The sequence below is a fragment of the Triticum aestivum genome, chromosome 3A (assembly GCF_018294505.1).
Source record: "Triticum aestivum cultivar Chinese Spring chromosome 3A, IWGSC CS RefSeq v2.1, whole genome shotgun sequence".
Classification (NCBI taxonomy): Eukaryota; Viridiplantae; Streptophyta; class Magnoliopsida; order Poales; family Poaceae; genus Triticum; species Triticum aestivum.
Genome location: NC_057800.1, coordinates 25,737,317 through 25,751,386, shown reverse-complemented (window position 1 = coordinate 25,751,386; position 14,070 = coordinate 25,737,317). Strand labels below are relative to the sequence as shown.

At 47.5% G+C, this 14,070-nt stretch overlaps 2 protein-coding genes across 2 annotated transcripts; both read left to right on the top strand.

The window, feature by feature from the left end:
• The first annotated feature begins 495 nt into the window (after window positions 1-495).
• LOC123059974 (multicopper oxidase LPR1 homolog 2) lies at window positions 496-4,274 on the top strand. The gene is made up of 3 exons (XM_044482538.1): window positions 496-855; window positions 2,247-3,764; window positions 3,856-4,274. Exons 1-3 carry the CDS (start codon window positions 625-627, stop codon window positions 3,907-3,909), a joined length of 1,803 nt encoding a protein of 600 aa, XP_044338473.1. The 5' UTR covers window positions 496-624; the 3' UTR covers window positions 3,910-4,274.
• A 4,896-nt stretch (window positions 4,275-9,170) lies between these two features.
• Window positions 9,171-13,524, top strand: LOC123056663 (factor of DNA methylation 4). Its single transcript, XM_044479983.1, has 7 exons — window positions 9,171-9,335; window positions 10,095-10,976; window positions 11,093-11,172; window positions 11,448-11,510; window positions 11,593-11,877; window positions 12,004-12,198; window positions 13,249-13,524. Exons 2-7 carry the CDS (start codon window positions 10,376-10,378, stop codon window positions 13,522-13,524), a joined length of 1,500 nt encoding a protein of 499 aa, XP_044335918.1. The 5' UTR covers window positions 9,171-9,335; window positions 10,095-10,375.
• The last annotated feature ends 546 nt before the right edge of the window (window positions 13,525-14,070 follow it).

Here is a 14,070-nt window from a genome sequence, read left to right as displayed (position 1 = left end):
CTTGTTTTGCTCCGTATGTAGTCATTTATTGAAATATTTAGAAAGACAAATATTTAAGAATAGAGGGAGTAGAAAAGTGGGGATCAACTTTCTATATGTATATAGGATTAGCTAGTCCTCATGTCATTCCTGATAGAATGATTCGTGGCTTATTCAGAACTTTGACTAGTGGCTAATCCAGATGTCATCTCACCCGGATGGAACCTGGAAGAGAAACGAGACATCAATCCATTCCCATTGAACCGATACCAAAGAAAGAGAACCCAAATGGAATCAATCAGTCCAAGCTACTACTTTTTCCATGCTTCAAAGCAAGCAACCCATAAAAATCATGATCATTTCCAAGGGAGAACAGAAGGCCACGTCATTCTGGTTCTGCAAAGAAAGGAAATTACAAATTCCACACCAATAAATTCGGCTCCCGAGGCCAAAGATATTCTTCCCGAGCCGTCCCTTTCGCTCCCCTCTCCCCGAAGTCTTTAAAGCAGAGAGAACCCAGCCAAAACCCAGCGGACAAACACAAGGCCGAGCTGTCAACAGCCAGCCTCAGTGGAACCCCCATCTCTCTCTCTCGCCGGAGAAATCCAAGGGGACCGAAGCGGCGCTGTCGACCGCGTCGCGGCAATGGTGGAGAGGAGGTTTCTTGGCGCGTGCCTGCTGCTGCTCGCGGCGGTGGCGCTGGCCGACGGCGAGGGCGAGGAGGGGAGGTGGGGCGTCCGCCTGCTGGACGCGGGGAGGCTGGAGAAGTTCGTGGACGAGCTGCCGGACATGCCCGTGCTGCGCGGGTACGGCGTGGCGGAGGGCGGCAGGCTCGTCACCGGCGAGCTCGCCGTCGGCATGTACGACACCATGTGGGTACGTGCGTGTGCAATCTTGCCTTTCTCTTCTCTGCTTGCCTCTCTGTTCTCATCCACTGCGCTGGGCGGCGCTCGTTGGATTCGGTTGCGCCTGACGACGGCGCACGCGTGGTGACGCCGACTGTTGGTTGAAGCGACTGTTCATTGTTCAGTGTTGGCTTGTTATCTTCATTTCAGAAATTGATCTTTCCGTTCCGTCTCACCTGTCCTTCGTGGAGAGACTATAATGCTTTCCTTCAGATATACTCCTATTTCTTTAAATCTAAATTAATTAGGACTTGCAGTTTTTTGATCTAAAGTTTATGCGCCTAATCATCTTGAACACTGAAGTCCCCAGAGAACATCCCACTGGCAACAACCCTGCCCACTAATTTCAGAGCCGCCAGAATAACAAAGGAACAAAACACCATGTCTTTTCTCGGCTCTGTACCAAAAACCACACTAGTTTTGTTGTTAAGCTTATCTGGTGATTACAAGATATAAATCCACTACTACCACCATCAGTAGTAGCACATGTTTGCATCAAAGAGAAAGAGGAAGCAATAGCACTCTGCATTGTCAATGGAATTGGAGGGGGCCTCTCTTCCATTCATGCTGTGAAAGACAAAGGCCGAACTGTCAATTCTATGCTACTTTCAGTGAATCACCACACACAATTAATTGTCGGCCAATTCTTTCCATTCCGTTCCAATCTATCTCGCCATCTTTGTCATTTGCGAGACCAATCAATCTATCTCTTGGATTGCGTTCACGTTCACGAGTGTGATGGGAGTCAGTCAGCCGCCTTGGGAAATGGGCCCGGTTGTGGTATCACTTTGGAAGCAAATGGCAGACAATAATTCAGAGCTTTCTTCAGCTTCATGTGCATCTTTGATTTTGCCAGCCAACTTTAGGAGACTTTCTAGGCAGCATCAGCATCATCATGTGTCCGTGTCACACTAGGTGGAGTCAGCGCCAGCACCGGTCTGATTGGCTGATCTCTCAGTATGGACGCACCATGTTTGGAACACGTCATTTCCCCAGTAAATTCGGCAAAAAGTCGACCAATCTCTTGCGAATTTTGTGTGTTCAGTAGAATACCAAAATAAATCGGTTGTGTCCAAGTATTTGTAACCTTGCAATTGCGGGCTAGATTCAAAGAAGTTTCAAAAGAATTCAATTTAGCTTGAAATTCGTTACAATCGAGTTACTTTTGATTGATACATTTGAAATCCGAAAGAATTACCAGAATATAACAAGATGGCCTAAACAACAAACTCAAACTTCTGTCGGAAGTGTCTGTTGAATCTTGAACTTGAACACTAGTTCTTTTTGTTTTTTTGGATTTTGGAATGAGGTAAGATTGTGTCTGAAATCTGAATTGCGTTTGAATTTTCTGTTTGTGGACAGAAATTCCACCGCGACCTACCGGCGACGCGGGTGTTCGCCTACGGCGCGAGCAAGGAGACGGCCACCGTGCCGGGGCCGACCATCGTGGCCATGAAGGGTGTGCCCACACGCGTGACGTGGACCAACCACCTCCCGCCGCATCACATCCTCCCGTGGGACCGATCGCTGGCCACCGCACGGCTCGGCAACGGCACGGGCATCCCCACCGTCGCCCACCTCCACGGGGGTGTCCAGCAGTCCACCTCCGACGGCCACTCCATGGCCTGGTTCACCTCCGGCTTCGCCACCACGGGGCCTCACTTCTCCTCGCCGGCGTACGAGTACCCGAACCAGCAGCCTCCCGGGAACCTCTGGTACCACGACCACGCCATGGGCCTCACCCGCGTCAACATCCTCGCCGGCCTCCTCGGCGCGTACCGTGTGTCCGACCCGGCCGCGGAGGCGCCCCTCGGCCTCCCCTCCGGCGCCGAGTTCGACCGGAACCTCGTCCTCTTCGACCGCGACTTCAGGAGCGACGGCGCGCTCTTCATGAACGCCACGGGCAACAACCCCGACGTGCACCCGCAGTGGCAGCCCGAGTACTTCGGTGCCGTCGTCGTCGCCAACGGCAAGGCGTGGCCGTTCCTCCGCGTGCGGCGCCGGCGGTACCGCTTCCGCATCCTCAACGCTAGCAACGCGCGCTTCTTCCGCCTCTCGCTCTCCGGCGGCCTACGCTTCGTGCACGTCGGCTCCGACTCCGTGTACCTCGCCCGGCCGGTGCCCACGGAGGGGTTCCTGCTGGCGCCGTCGGAGATGGCGGACGTCGTCGTCGACTTCGTCGGGGCCAAGCACGACGCGGTGACCCTGCGGTCCGACGCGCCGGCGCCGTACCCCGGCGACCCGGGCGGGAAGGCGGACATGGTGGCGGTGATGAAGTTCGTGGTCGCGAGTAAACCGGAGCACGACCCGTCGACCGTGCCGGCGACGCTGATGCGGCAGTACCCAAAGCCGAACGTGCGGGAGGCGGTGGTGACCAGGCACATCGCCATGTACGAGTACACCAAGAACGGGACCGACGAGCCCACGCACCTGTACCTGAACGGCTTAGCGTACACGGACCCGGTGACGGAGACGCCGCGGGAGGGCACGTCGGAGCTGTGGGAGGTGATCAACCTCACCGACGACAACCACCCGCTGCACGTGCACCTGGCGGTCTTCACCGTGCTGAAGCAGAGGTCGCTCCGGCGCGTGGACGAGTTCAGGGACTGCATGAGAGGGAGCGCGAGCGGCGGAGCGGGCGGCCGGAACGACGCGCTCGCGTGCGGGATGCAGCGGCACCTCGCCGGAGGGCGGAGGCACGTCGTGCCACGGCAGGAGCGTGGATGGAAGAACGTGTTCAAGGTGCGCCCCAGCACAGTGGCCACGCTGCTCGTGCGGTTCAAGCCGCTGGAGGAGTCGTCAGCGACGGCGGCGTCAGGGAAGAGCGGTGGCTTCCCCTTCGACGTCACCGCCGGCCCCGGCTACGTCTACCATTGCCATGTAAGCATCAAGCAGAAACCATTGCTCAATTCATCTAGCTTGTCTGTCAAGCACTGTCTTTATCAACTTGTTCGTTTCATTTGGTATGCAGATTTTGGATCATGAAGACAACGAGATGATGAGGCCGATGAAGATTGTGCGTTAGCTCAAACCAACGGTTTGAAAAATAGTCTTAGGATCCTACGCACAAGCTGGATTGTTGGGAATAATTGAGATATAATATGTTTTGGCCTTTCACTAGCAAAAGGGGTCGTGGGTTGCAACGGGATAATAATCGTGGTCCTTAAATCAAGTTTCAAATATCCGCACTTCACGTATTTGAATATTTGTGCACCAACCCGTGCGAATCGTAAGACACGTGCATTCTAACATGCTCATGAATCAATGTTGGACTTGATCCATTATGCGTTTATTTTTCTAAGTACATCCTTGATGTGTGTATGAGAAGAAAACGAGAAGGTTAGCCTCATGATGGATGAAAAACTGAAGGGCCCTATGATGTACGAATAATTCAAAGGAACATTTGTTATTTTTTTTCATTTTTACGGGTGACGGGTGGGAAATTTACTTCAACTTTACAGGCAATTTCGTCATAGACGAAAAACTTCAGAGAAACAATTAACAAAGAATATTTTTTTCACTTCCGGATGGCGGGATGGGTAATTTACTTTATGGGTTATTTTGATGGCAGATGGAAAAAAATTGTTATTTTAATTTTCGTGCATATAATTAGGATGTTTCAAACGAATGCGGATGGGAGGATACCTTCCGCCTCTACATTGCACAACTAAAAAGAATCACAAATATACGAATTCAAGTGCTTTTTTTTAGTAAAGATCTAGATCTATTATACAAGTTCATCAGAAGTACAAAGCATTACATCGAGGTCTCTAAACGACCGAGCACCGCTGCCATAACGACCCACGTACAGCACATCAAGCTAGCCTGACTTTGTCGATGACAGTTGGAAAGTGAACTTGTCCCTAAGGACTAATGTCCTAGAGCCGCAGTCATCATCATTGAACCCTTAAATATATTTAATTAAAGCAACTGACATCAAATCTCGCCATCGCACACGCAAGTCGGGAAACCCTAACATCGTGACCGCAAGGAGACGGTAGGAGCCTATGCCAGAGCTTCGTCGAGTACGTCCAGCTGGACGAACTCTAAGAGGATCGGAGTCCAGAAGACAAACTCGAAGAAGAAATGTCATCATCCGCCCGAGCCCGCACGTGCAAGGACTAAAAAGATCTAACCTAAACTATGAGTTATGATAACCGGAGTGGGGAAGCACGGTGGTGGCACGAGTGTGGGTGATAACTGGAGTGGGGATACATACTTTATTGGGTCCACCCACACGAGATCATATATAAGTGGCTTAGTGATACAATTAAAGAGCCATGTCTATCATGTGTTGTCAGTGTCATACTTGCGGTGATGACTCTAATTCTCTCGAGAATGTTTACTACTCAAACACAGTTTCCCTTAGTTTAGTTTCTTTAATTTTTTTTGTTTTCTATTTCTTGTTTGTAGTTTAGATAAACACTATCATTTTATTTGTGTTCCTAGCAATTTACTAAGTAGGCTATTTTTAAACTACAGCTTGGGTGCGTACGTAACTACGTGAGTGATAGTGGAGTTGCCGGGTAAGTTGTACTAATTCCTTCCTATTTGCTCCCTGGGAGTTTGACACTTCACTTATGACGGAAATGCTACAAATAGCCCTGTGCACTTGCAAAATCATCAGTCGGCGTGACAATGGTGATGGCCAGGGCATGGCCGAAATCAAAGGGACGGGGTTGCGGCATGCCGAGCTCGGCCATGGTCACAACGGTCCCGGTAGACATAGCCAAAGGGCGTGATAGGCCAGTAGGGTGGCAAGGACGCTCGGTTGACTGGCCATAGTCGATGGCTGGGGTTGGTCGACTTGGAGGTAGGGTGTGGTTGTGGAGTGGCGGTAAAGTCTCACGAGGTGGTGGTTAGAGTAACTCCTACGCACTAATCCATTTTGTCCGCACGTGTTCGTTTGGGTTGAAACGGACGCAAAAGTAGGTCCAACGCGTCGACCCAAACGAATGCGCGCCCTCTTTTCGTCCACCAGACGATCCATTCTGGGCCAAAATTTGGGTCTCGTTGCATCGGCGCGGACACGAGTGCATGACACCCGCCTACTTCTTCCCCTGGCCTGCCAGTCGGTGGCACATAGATCATTCTCTTCCTCCCATTGACAACCAGCACATCCGGCCACCCTAAATGAACAAAAAACGGATAAAATGCGCGTCCGGTTGGATCGGTGCGTTGGAGTTGCTCTTAGACTTGGGGTCATCGTTTTCGATTTGGTTTTGTTTTTTGGCTGGGAGATCACTTTCTTAATATACTAGTCAATGTGTATGTGCAATGCACGTTAATTTGAAAGTATATTAAGTGCATGCGGATATTAAGTAGGATATTATTTGCGTGTTATTATGTGATTAGCACTATATTTTGCATGAAATTAACTGCACGCTAAACGTGTTGCGAGCTCGACATTGAAGCAGGCTAGGCCGTTGGATTGATATGATTTGATACAACAACAACAACAACAACAACAACAACAACAACAACAACAACAACAACAACAACAACAACAACAAAGCCTATAGTCCCAAACAAGTTGGGCCAGTAGGGTGGCAAAGGCACTTGGTTGACCGGCCACAGTCGGTGGCTGGGATTGGTCGGCTCGGAGGCGGGGTGCGGCTATGCAGTGGCGGTCAGAGAGCAACTTTAATAACACACTGATCCATTTCGTCCGTGCGTGTTTGTTTGGATTGAAACGAACATAAAAATCGACTCAACGCGTCGACCTAATAAAAAAAGAACGCGCGTCTACTTTTTGTTCGCCAGACGGCCCATTTCAGGCCCAAATTTGGGTCTCGTTGCATCAGCATGCACACAAAACAGACGTGCGCGACAGCCGCCTACTCCTTCCCCTGGCTCGCTAGTCGGTGGCACATATGCCATTCTCTTACTCCCATCGACAACCAGCACATCCGGCCGCCACCGCCCAGTTTCGGTGCCCAGGACAGCCGCCCGTACCCACATACCTCCCCGCACCAACGCCGCTGCCACCGCCACCACCTCGCCGCACCACCACTGTCGTCCGGCCAGTAGCACCTTGCCGCGTGCCCCCGGCCCTGTCTGGCTTATAAACTATGATATATTTATTTGGTTGTGAAACTATGTAAGATGTTGGTATTATGTTTGAAAAAAAAACGACAGGCCGGCCGCGAGGATGAAAATGCATCTGCGCGTTGGGTGCTCGGCCGACCCGAACGCAGAAGGGGGCGAACGACGCGCGGGCAACCCAAACAAACAAAAAAAGAAACAAAATGCGAGTCCATTCGGATCGACACGTTGGGGTTGCACTTAGGCTTGGTGCCACCATTTTCGGTTTGGTTTTGTTTTTTGGCAGGGGTATAAATGATACATTATTGGTAAAAAAATTGATGTCGGAATAAAAAGAAATTGATGGCAACATAAAATATTGTTTTTTTAGAAAAGGAGGAAGACCCTGGCCTCTGCATCTGAAAGATGCACGCAGCCACTTTATTAATTATTCACACAAGACCTTATAAAGTCATACAATAGTAAGACAAAAGCCACCGTCTAGGCAATATCTATCGCTACTCCTATCCAGTTGATGAAGGGATACTGATAGTCTGGGCCTAATACCAAACAAACCTTGCAGCCAAACCTAACATCTAAAACCTGAGGTCGCAACTAGGACACCTGCCGGGTATGGGCACCCACCAGTCCGGCGCACTCCTCAACCAGGACGCCTGCTGGGTATAAGGCCGCCGCAGCCACCTGCCACCAATCCATCTTCAGTGTTGTACTGCTGCATTAACCTTGCCAGGCCTGCCGTCGACGCCACCACGACGCCAGACAACCGCCACCATCCTGCGCGTGTCCATCCATGCGCGCCCATCGCCGAAACTCCGCAGCGCCATGCCGCCGTGATCCGCCGCCGGCCTTGCGGTAGATGTAACACCGCTCCTCCTATTCCCACCTCCATCCATCACTTGCTCCAAAGCGATGACCCCGGGAGGGAAAGCGATACAGAGAACGTCATCATCGTCCGATCCGGGAGACCCAGATCTAGGGTTTCCCCCAGAGCATCCCGAGCCTGATGACGCAAATTGCAACGACGATGCCTCGATAAGGAAACGACATCAAAGACGTCGCCATCGTCCCTCATGACCGTAGTCGGCGCGATTTTCATCGACACTTGCGCCACCGGGCGTGCGCCGTTGGCGTCGCTGGTCCCTTCAACCAGAGCAAATTCCAAAATGATGTCCTGAAGAGGGACTATGACGCAAAAGCGCCGCCATTGCTCGCTCCCATGGAGATCTAGGGTTTCCCCCGGAGTTGCCCGCGCTGTCAAGGACCAAACAAGGATGGAATCCGCAAATCCGCCGAGCTGCCGACGTGCCACACTCGCCATCGCGCCGACCGCGACCCGGAGACCAAGCCCACTCCTGGGCCCTGATCCGGCCGCGCCGCCGCTGCCGTCCCTAACGACCGCGATGCCCAAGACCTTGAAGCCGCCTGCCATGGAGGTATGGAATCGCCGGAGCGCCGTCATCCCCTGCCGTGACGTCCGGCCGAACACCACGCACCGGCCCGGGGGCGCCGGCCCGCGCCAGCCCCTCACGAGCGGGAGGGCCCCGAGTCCCCGCTGCCGCCGGCAACGGCAAGGCTTCGCCCTTGGGCGGCGGCGAGGGAGGAGGAGGAGGAGGAGGAGAAGGGGAGGCCGGGCGACGGGATCTGGGAGCCTCCGGCCGCCACACGGGGGCGACTCGGGTGGAGGCAGGTGCGACCCAATTTTTTATGAGGCAGAATGAAATATTGTTCTGTGTGAATTATTATAATTTCTGTAATATACTGTATAGTAATCGATAAATTAAAGATCTAAAAAAATAAAATACGAGTAATACACAGTGTGAATGGACAAAGCAAGCTGCATTCTCCCAAGAGACTTGCGTTCTCATCGAGAGCGTCTCCTACTCAGAGCAGCATTAAGTGCTTCGGTTACTGACTGGAAGTCCCTGCGTCCACTTAGGCCTTCTTTGGTTCATAGGATAGGAATTTTATAGGAATAGGAAAATCATAGGAAGTGAGATGACATGCATGTCAATTCCTATAGAGAAAGAGATGTCATTTGGTGCATAGGATAGGATTTTTTCCATTGAGTCTAGGCTAATGTTTTTTTCCCTCCAAAACGTGAAGGATTGATTCCTATCCTACATAGGAATAGGAATCCATTCCTATAAACCAAAGGGCTTCAAAGGAATTTTTCCTTTGCAAATCCTATCCTATAGAATTCCTACAAAAATCCTACAAACCAAAGGAGGCCTTAATTTCTACCCCTCCTGTATGTACTTGAAAAAGGGTGCACACTTTCTTGCTGGGGGCGACGGCGGCCGGCGGGTTAGACACGTCAGGTTGGGATTAGGGCGGCGGAGGAGCCGCGGCGGTGATTCGGCCCGATCAGCCGGTCAACATCCTCATCGGCGGCGGCTGCAGGAGCAGGTAAGTGTATCGCTCATCGCTCAGTTGAATCTCGAAGCCCAGATTGGGGCATTTGAACCAGGGGCAAACCCCATCATTTTTCTTGAATAATCCATCATCACTTGATCCGATGCATTAGTTCATTTCTCTGTTTCTCTGTTTTTTACTACGATTCTCTGAAAGAGATCTTTTACATACTCACTTGATGGGGGTTTCTCTGTTTCTCTGTTCTTTGATCCGATGGCGTAGTATAAATGGGGGTTTTCTGCTGCAAAGATAAATGATGCTTTGCTGTATCATTTGCATTCAGAATCGTGAATGATATAAATGAAACAAAAAGTACAAAACTAGAAACACATATAAAGATGAAACATGGACGAACTTGTTGTCGAAATGCATTCAGAGTCAGAGTCCTCTGCATTTGCTCTTCTGGTTCCAAAGGAAATATGTTGGCTCTTATCCGATGCAAAATCTTGATGCGCAGGGCCTGAAAGACTATGGGAATTTTGCCCTCATTCCATGGTTCGACACCTTATCCAAATCTACTCCTTCCTAAGCGTATCTTCAGTGCGTGTAGGTCCACAAAACTCAACACCTAAACGTATAAGCTTTCTTTGTAGCAGATGTTAACTGGATACTGATATGTATGTTTGTTGATAGATCATGTTTTCCTTCGCTCACATCTTCTGAGCAATGCTCGTTTTATGTTTTATGAGAAACCTGAGATTAATGGATGATATTGTCATATGCACTGAAGATTTCTTTTTTTTTTTCGAAAAGGAGGATAACGCGCGGACTCTGCATCGAGCGACATAAGCACTGAAGATATGCTCAGGGTTTTTTTAATGTTCTGTTGGTTTTATGACTCGATCCTTTGTTTTTTTTTCTGTAGGAGTTAATTTTATTTATTCTTGAATCGTTCTCCATAATGCTGGCCAGCATAGTTTTGAATACCGAAAGTGTTATGTTATTTGTACATCATCCATGTCTCATCTTTTTTATGTTGGACACTATTTCAGAAGGAGACCGCAAAATTAGTGGCTCTGAGCCAGTCTCCGGAAATGGCTATGGAGCATGATCAACCTCATGAATGCAAAGACGATGAGCAGTTCGCTTGGCCATGGAAGGGTGTTCTTGTTAACGTGCCTACCGAATGGAAGAACGGGCGCCGCGTCGGAGAACAAGGAAACCACTTGAGGGATCAGCTCTTGCAATTTTGCGCACGAAAGGTTATTCCTTTGTGGGACAAACACAACGGCCATACTAGGAGTGCCATTGTGGAGTTCACAAAAGACTGGAGTGGTTTCAAAAATGCAATGGACTTTGAAAATCACTTTGAGGCACGAGGATGCGGCAAAAGGCACTGGAAGGGGCAGCAGTACCATGGGCCGGAGATGTTTGCTTGGGTTGCAAGAGTGGATGATTACAGATCGTACACGCCTATTGGTTCCTGGTTGCGTAAGTACAGTGATCTAAAAACCATTGTTGATCTTAAGAATGAAGAAGCCCGTAAAACTGGCAGACTTGAAGAAAGTCTAGACAAACGGGTTGAGGCAATGGATAGGAATGTGCAGGAGCTTGAGTACGAGTACAATCAAACGACTCAATTGCTTGGTAAGGCAGAGGAGGATATGAAGAAGCTCATCCAGTCTCACACTGAAGGTCTGTGTCAATCTTTGTCTATTTTATTTGAACTCTGTAATTATCATCGCATCTGCAATTCTGTCTTGGCATACTTGGATCGTATGGTTTGTTAACACTTATTTCATTTGTACCAGAAATTCACAAAATACAGCTTGATGAGCTAGCTGCTATAGACGAGTCTAACAGAATCACCCTCGAGCAAGAGAAGGAAGAGGTGTGTGACATCTTGTTTCTTGTATATTGAGTTTCTCTAGGGAGCGATAGAAGATGATTGTTTGTTTCCATGTTCTTCTGCATAACAACATTGCATATACTATTACGTTATAAAATTATTAGATGCAGCATGTTTAGCAATATGAATTTGTTTTTACCGTTGTAGTTTGTAGGGAGGCCATATTGCCAGTGAAAAAAGTGCATTGTTGCTAGGTAATTACCATTTAGTGTACTGTGTTGTACACATAACTAACTTTGGTCTGTTTTCAAACAAAGCGTGCTTTGATGGAGAAAGTGAGGGCAAGTGAAACTTTGCTTAAGCTTGTTGAAGAACAGCAGGTTTGGGTCTTTGTAATTGTTTCTCACATCTGACAGTATAATAATCTATACAAGTGTCTTATTTATTGTGTGTAAAATGCAGAGGGAGACAAAACTTGCTCTAGATAAGGATCTTGAGATACGGCAACTAATTCTTGACAAGCAGGCTCTTGAAATAGAACTGAAACAGCTACAGGGTGAATTGGAAGTAACGGAGATTATGCCAGGTGAGGAAGTTTCGAAGAAGAAGAGAATTGGTGAACTCCGCGAGAAGCTAGAAGAGAAGTATGAGGAAAAAGAATATTGGGAATCAGTCCATCAGGGTCTGATTGCCAAGCAAACAGCACATACTAATGAGTTGCGACCTGCTAGGAAGAAGCTAATAGATGTAAGCTACGTAAATTATCTTAGTTCTTGTCCAGTACTGTGTAACGTCATGCCGTCGATGATGACCTATTGCTTTTGTGTAACTTCTGAACAGCATTATCCTTCTGATTTGTTGCTTGTATGGCAGGGCTTCCAGGATCTTACAAATGGTCGAGGAAATATAGGCATCAAAAGAATTGGCAAACTTGAAGAAAAAGCATTCTTAAATGCTTGTAAGAAACAGTTACCAGAAGACGATGCAGAATTTACAGCTGCCATTCTTTACTCCAAGTGGGAAACTCAGATTGAAAATTGGTCTGCCATGTTTCATGGGAATAGCACGGTACACACTTTCTTTCCTCTAACAGAACTTTTAATCTCAAGTTATCAATTTCAGGGTGGACTTGTAGTTGTTCTGAACACTTCGTGGTTGCCAATTTTTCTTGACACCCAAAAATTCATGAATCATTCAGTGTTTTGTCAAACACCTTTCACTTCAACCATTAACAGAAACAAAGTTATTCCGTTTTTTTTTTAGAAAAGCATGATGTACCCCCGGCCTCTGCATCTGAGTGATGCATGCAGCCACAAAGTTATTCCGATTTAAAATGTGAAAACTACATCAATAAATTTTTGCTAGGAAGAATACTTGCAATACTCAACATCACAACCTTATATTTTCACTAGTATAGTTATATAAAACCGAAGAAAAGGTTCATTTTAGCCTTGAATTATTGTGCTCTGTCCGACTTGAACCATGATCTATGAAGGTGCCTATATCAAATCCTGGACTTCTCAAAACCTTTCAAAATGAAATATATACCTGTTCTGAAAAGTGGTTTTGTATTTTGGACCTTTAAAGAAGTATCGATTTTTTTCAAGGTTGTAGGAAATGCTATGAGATGATAAACCATAAAATTTGATCAAAATATCTGAATATTTATGTTATGTACATATATAAATGGCAAGAAATACATGTTTTTTCTGTAGCACCCATTAGGATGGTTTTGCTTCTCTTTTATATTTAAGGTTAAATTGAGGAACATCTTGAACTTAATCGATGCTACAGATTGAAAACCTGCAAACATTCATCCAAAAAAATATGATAATCTGTCTTCTGTCCAGAATAAAAGAGGATTATTTCTTAGGATGACGGGAAGGTCCAAAAACTAAAAGATCATGGTGATTTAAATTGTTCATGCAGAATATTCACAATATTCTGACTTTATTTTTCCACTGGTGTGGTGATACAAGAAGTAATTAAGTATGTGTATGTTAAGTTCATTATAATGTTCGTAACAAATTTTTGATTCAAAATGTTGTGTCTGATCACTGCCAGCATTCCATAGATAGTTGTGTCATCTTGTCTAACGGCGCGTGAGCTTTGGTGCAGGAAATTATCTCCAAGGACAATGAGAAGCTCCGGCAACTAAAGGAAGAGCACGGCCAAGAAATGTACGCCTTGGTAACAAAGGCGCTGGATGAAGTCTACAATTACAAGCCTTGTGCGGAAGAACAAGGTCGAGAAATCGTTGTGGAACTACAAGGCAGATCGGCGTGCGACGGTAAAAGAAGGCATCCAGTACGCCCTGGAAAAGTGGGCAACAAAGAAAAGGAAGCGCTGAGCCCAGAATCTGGCCGGGGTAGTGTCCTCATAAGTGAGCCTTAAGTAGTCCTGGTGATTTTGCCTGAATTGGACACTTTATCGCCAGGGCGGAGGTCTCTCTTCCCTTGTTTGAAAAATATATCTGTCCGATGTCATGTTCAGGCTGATATTCTCCAACTCCTTATCTTTGATGGTATATACTGAGTACTGTTTATGTTCGTGAGATTTTGAATGATGTTTTTTCGAAAAGGGGATCTCCCCGGCCTCTGCATCAGAACGATGCATACGACCACCTCAATTAATAAGCAAAAAGGTTCAACAAAGGTCTTATAGTCTCAACGAAAGGAAAAAAGGCTCACAGAGAGCATAAGAAATAAGCAAACATAAAGCCACAACCGGCTGGCATAAGAAAAATAGGAAAATTAATTGCATATCCTATTACATGACCGTCATTCAAACCGGTTGAAAATAGTCCGTGCTACCATCTCCTCCGTCGGAGTGAGTAGCGACCACATACGGATAAACGCAGTGGCTCGGAAAATAACCTGCAAAAAATGAATATTTGTTGTTTTGTTAAGATTTTGAATGATGTTAATGCTAGTTATAATC

What these genes read in the sequence shown, in the direction of transcription:
- LOC123059974 (XM_044482538.1), top strand. Translation starts at nt 625, where the DNA reads ATGGTGGAGAGGAGGTTTCTTGGCGCGTGCCTGCTGCTGCTCGCGGCG. An exon ending in GCATGTACGACACCATGTGG is followed by an intron (nt 856 to 2,246) that starts GTACGTGCGTGT and finishes GTTTGTGGACAG; the next exon opens with AAATTCCACCGCGACCTACC. An exon ending in GCTACGTCTACCATTGCCAT is followed by an intron (nt 3,765 to 3,855) that starts GTAAGCATCAAG and finishes TTTGGTATGCAG; the next exon opens with ATTTTGGATCATGAAGACAA.
- LOC123056663 (XM_044479983.1), top strand. Translation starts at nt 10,376, where the DNA reads ATGGCTATGGAGCATGATCAACCTCATGAATGCAAAGACGATGAGCAG. An exon ending in CATCCAGTCTCACACTGAAG is followed by an intron (nt 10,977 to 11,092) that starts GTCTGTGTCAAT and finishes CATTTGTACCAG; the next exon opens with AAATTCACAAAATACAGCTT. An exon ending in TCGAGCAAGAGAAGGAAGAG is followed by an intron (nt 11,173 to 11,447) that starts GTGTGTGACATC and finishes TTTCAAACAAAG; the next exon opens with CGTGCTTTGATGGAGAAAGT.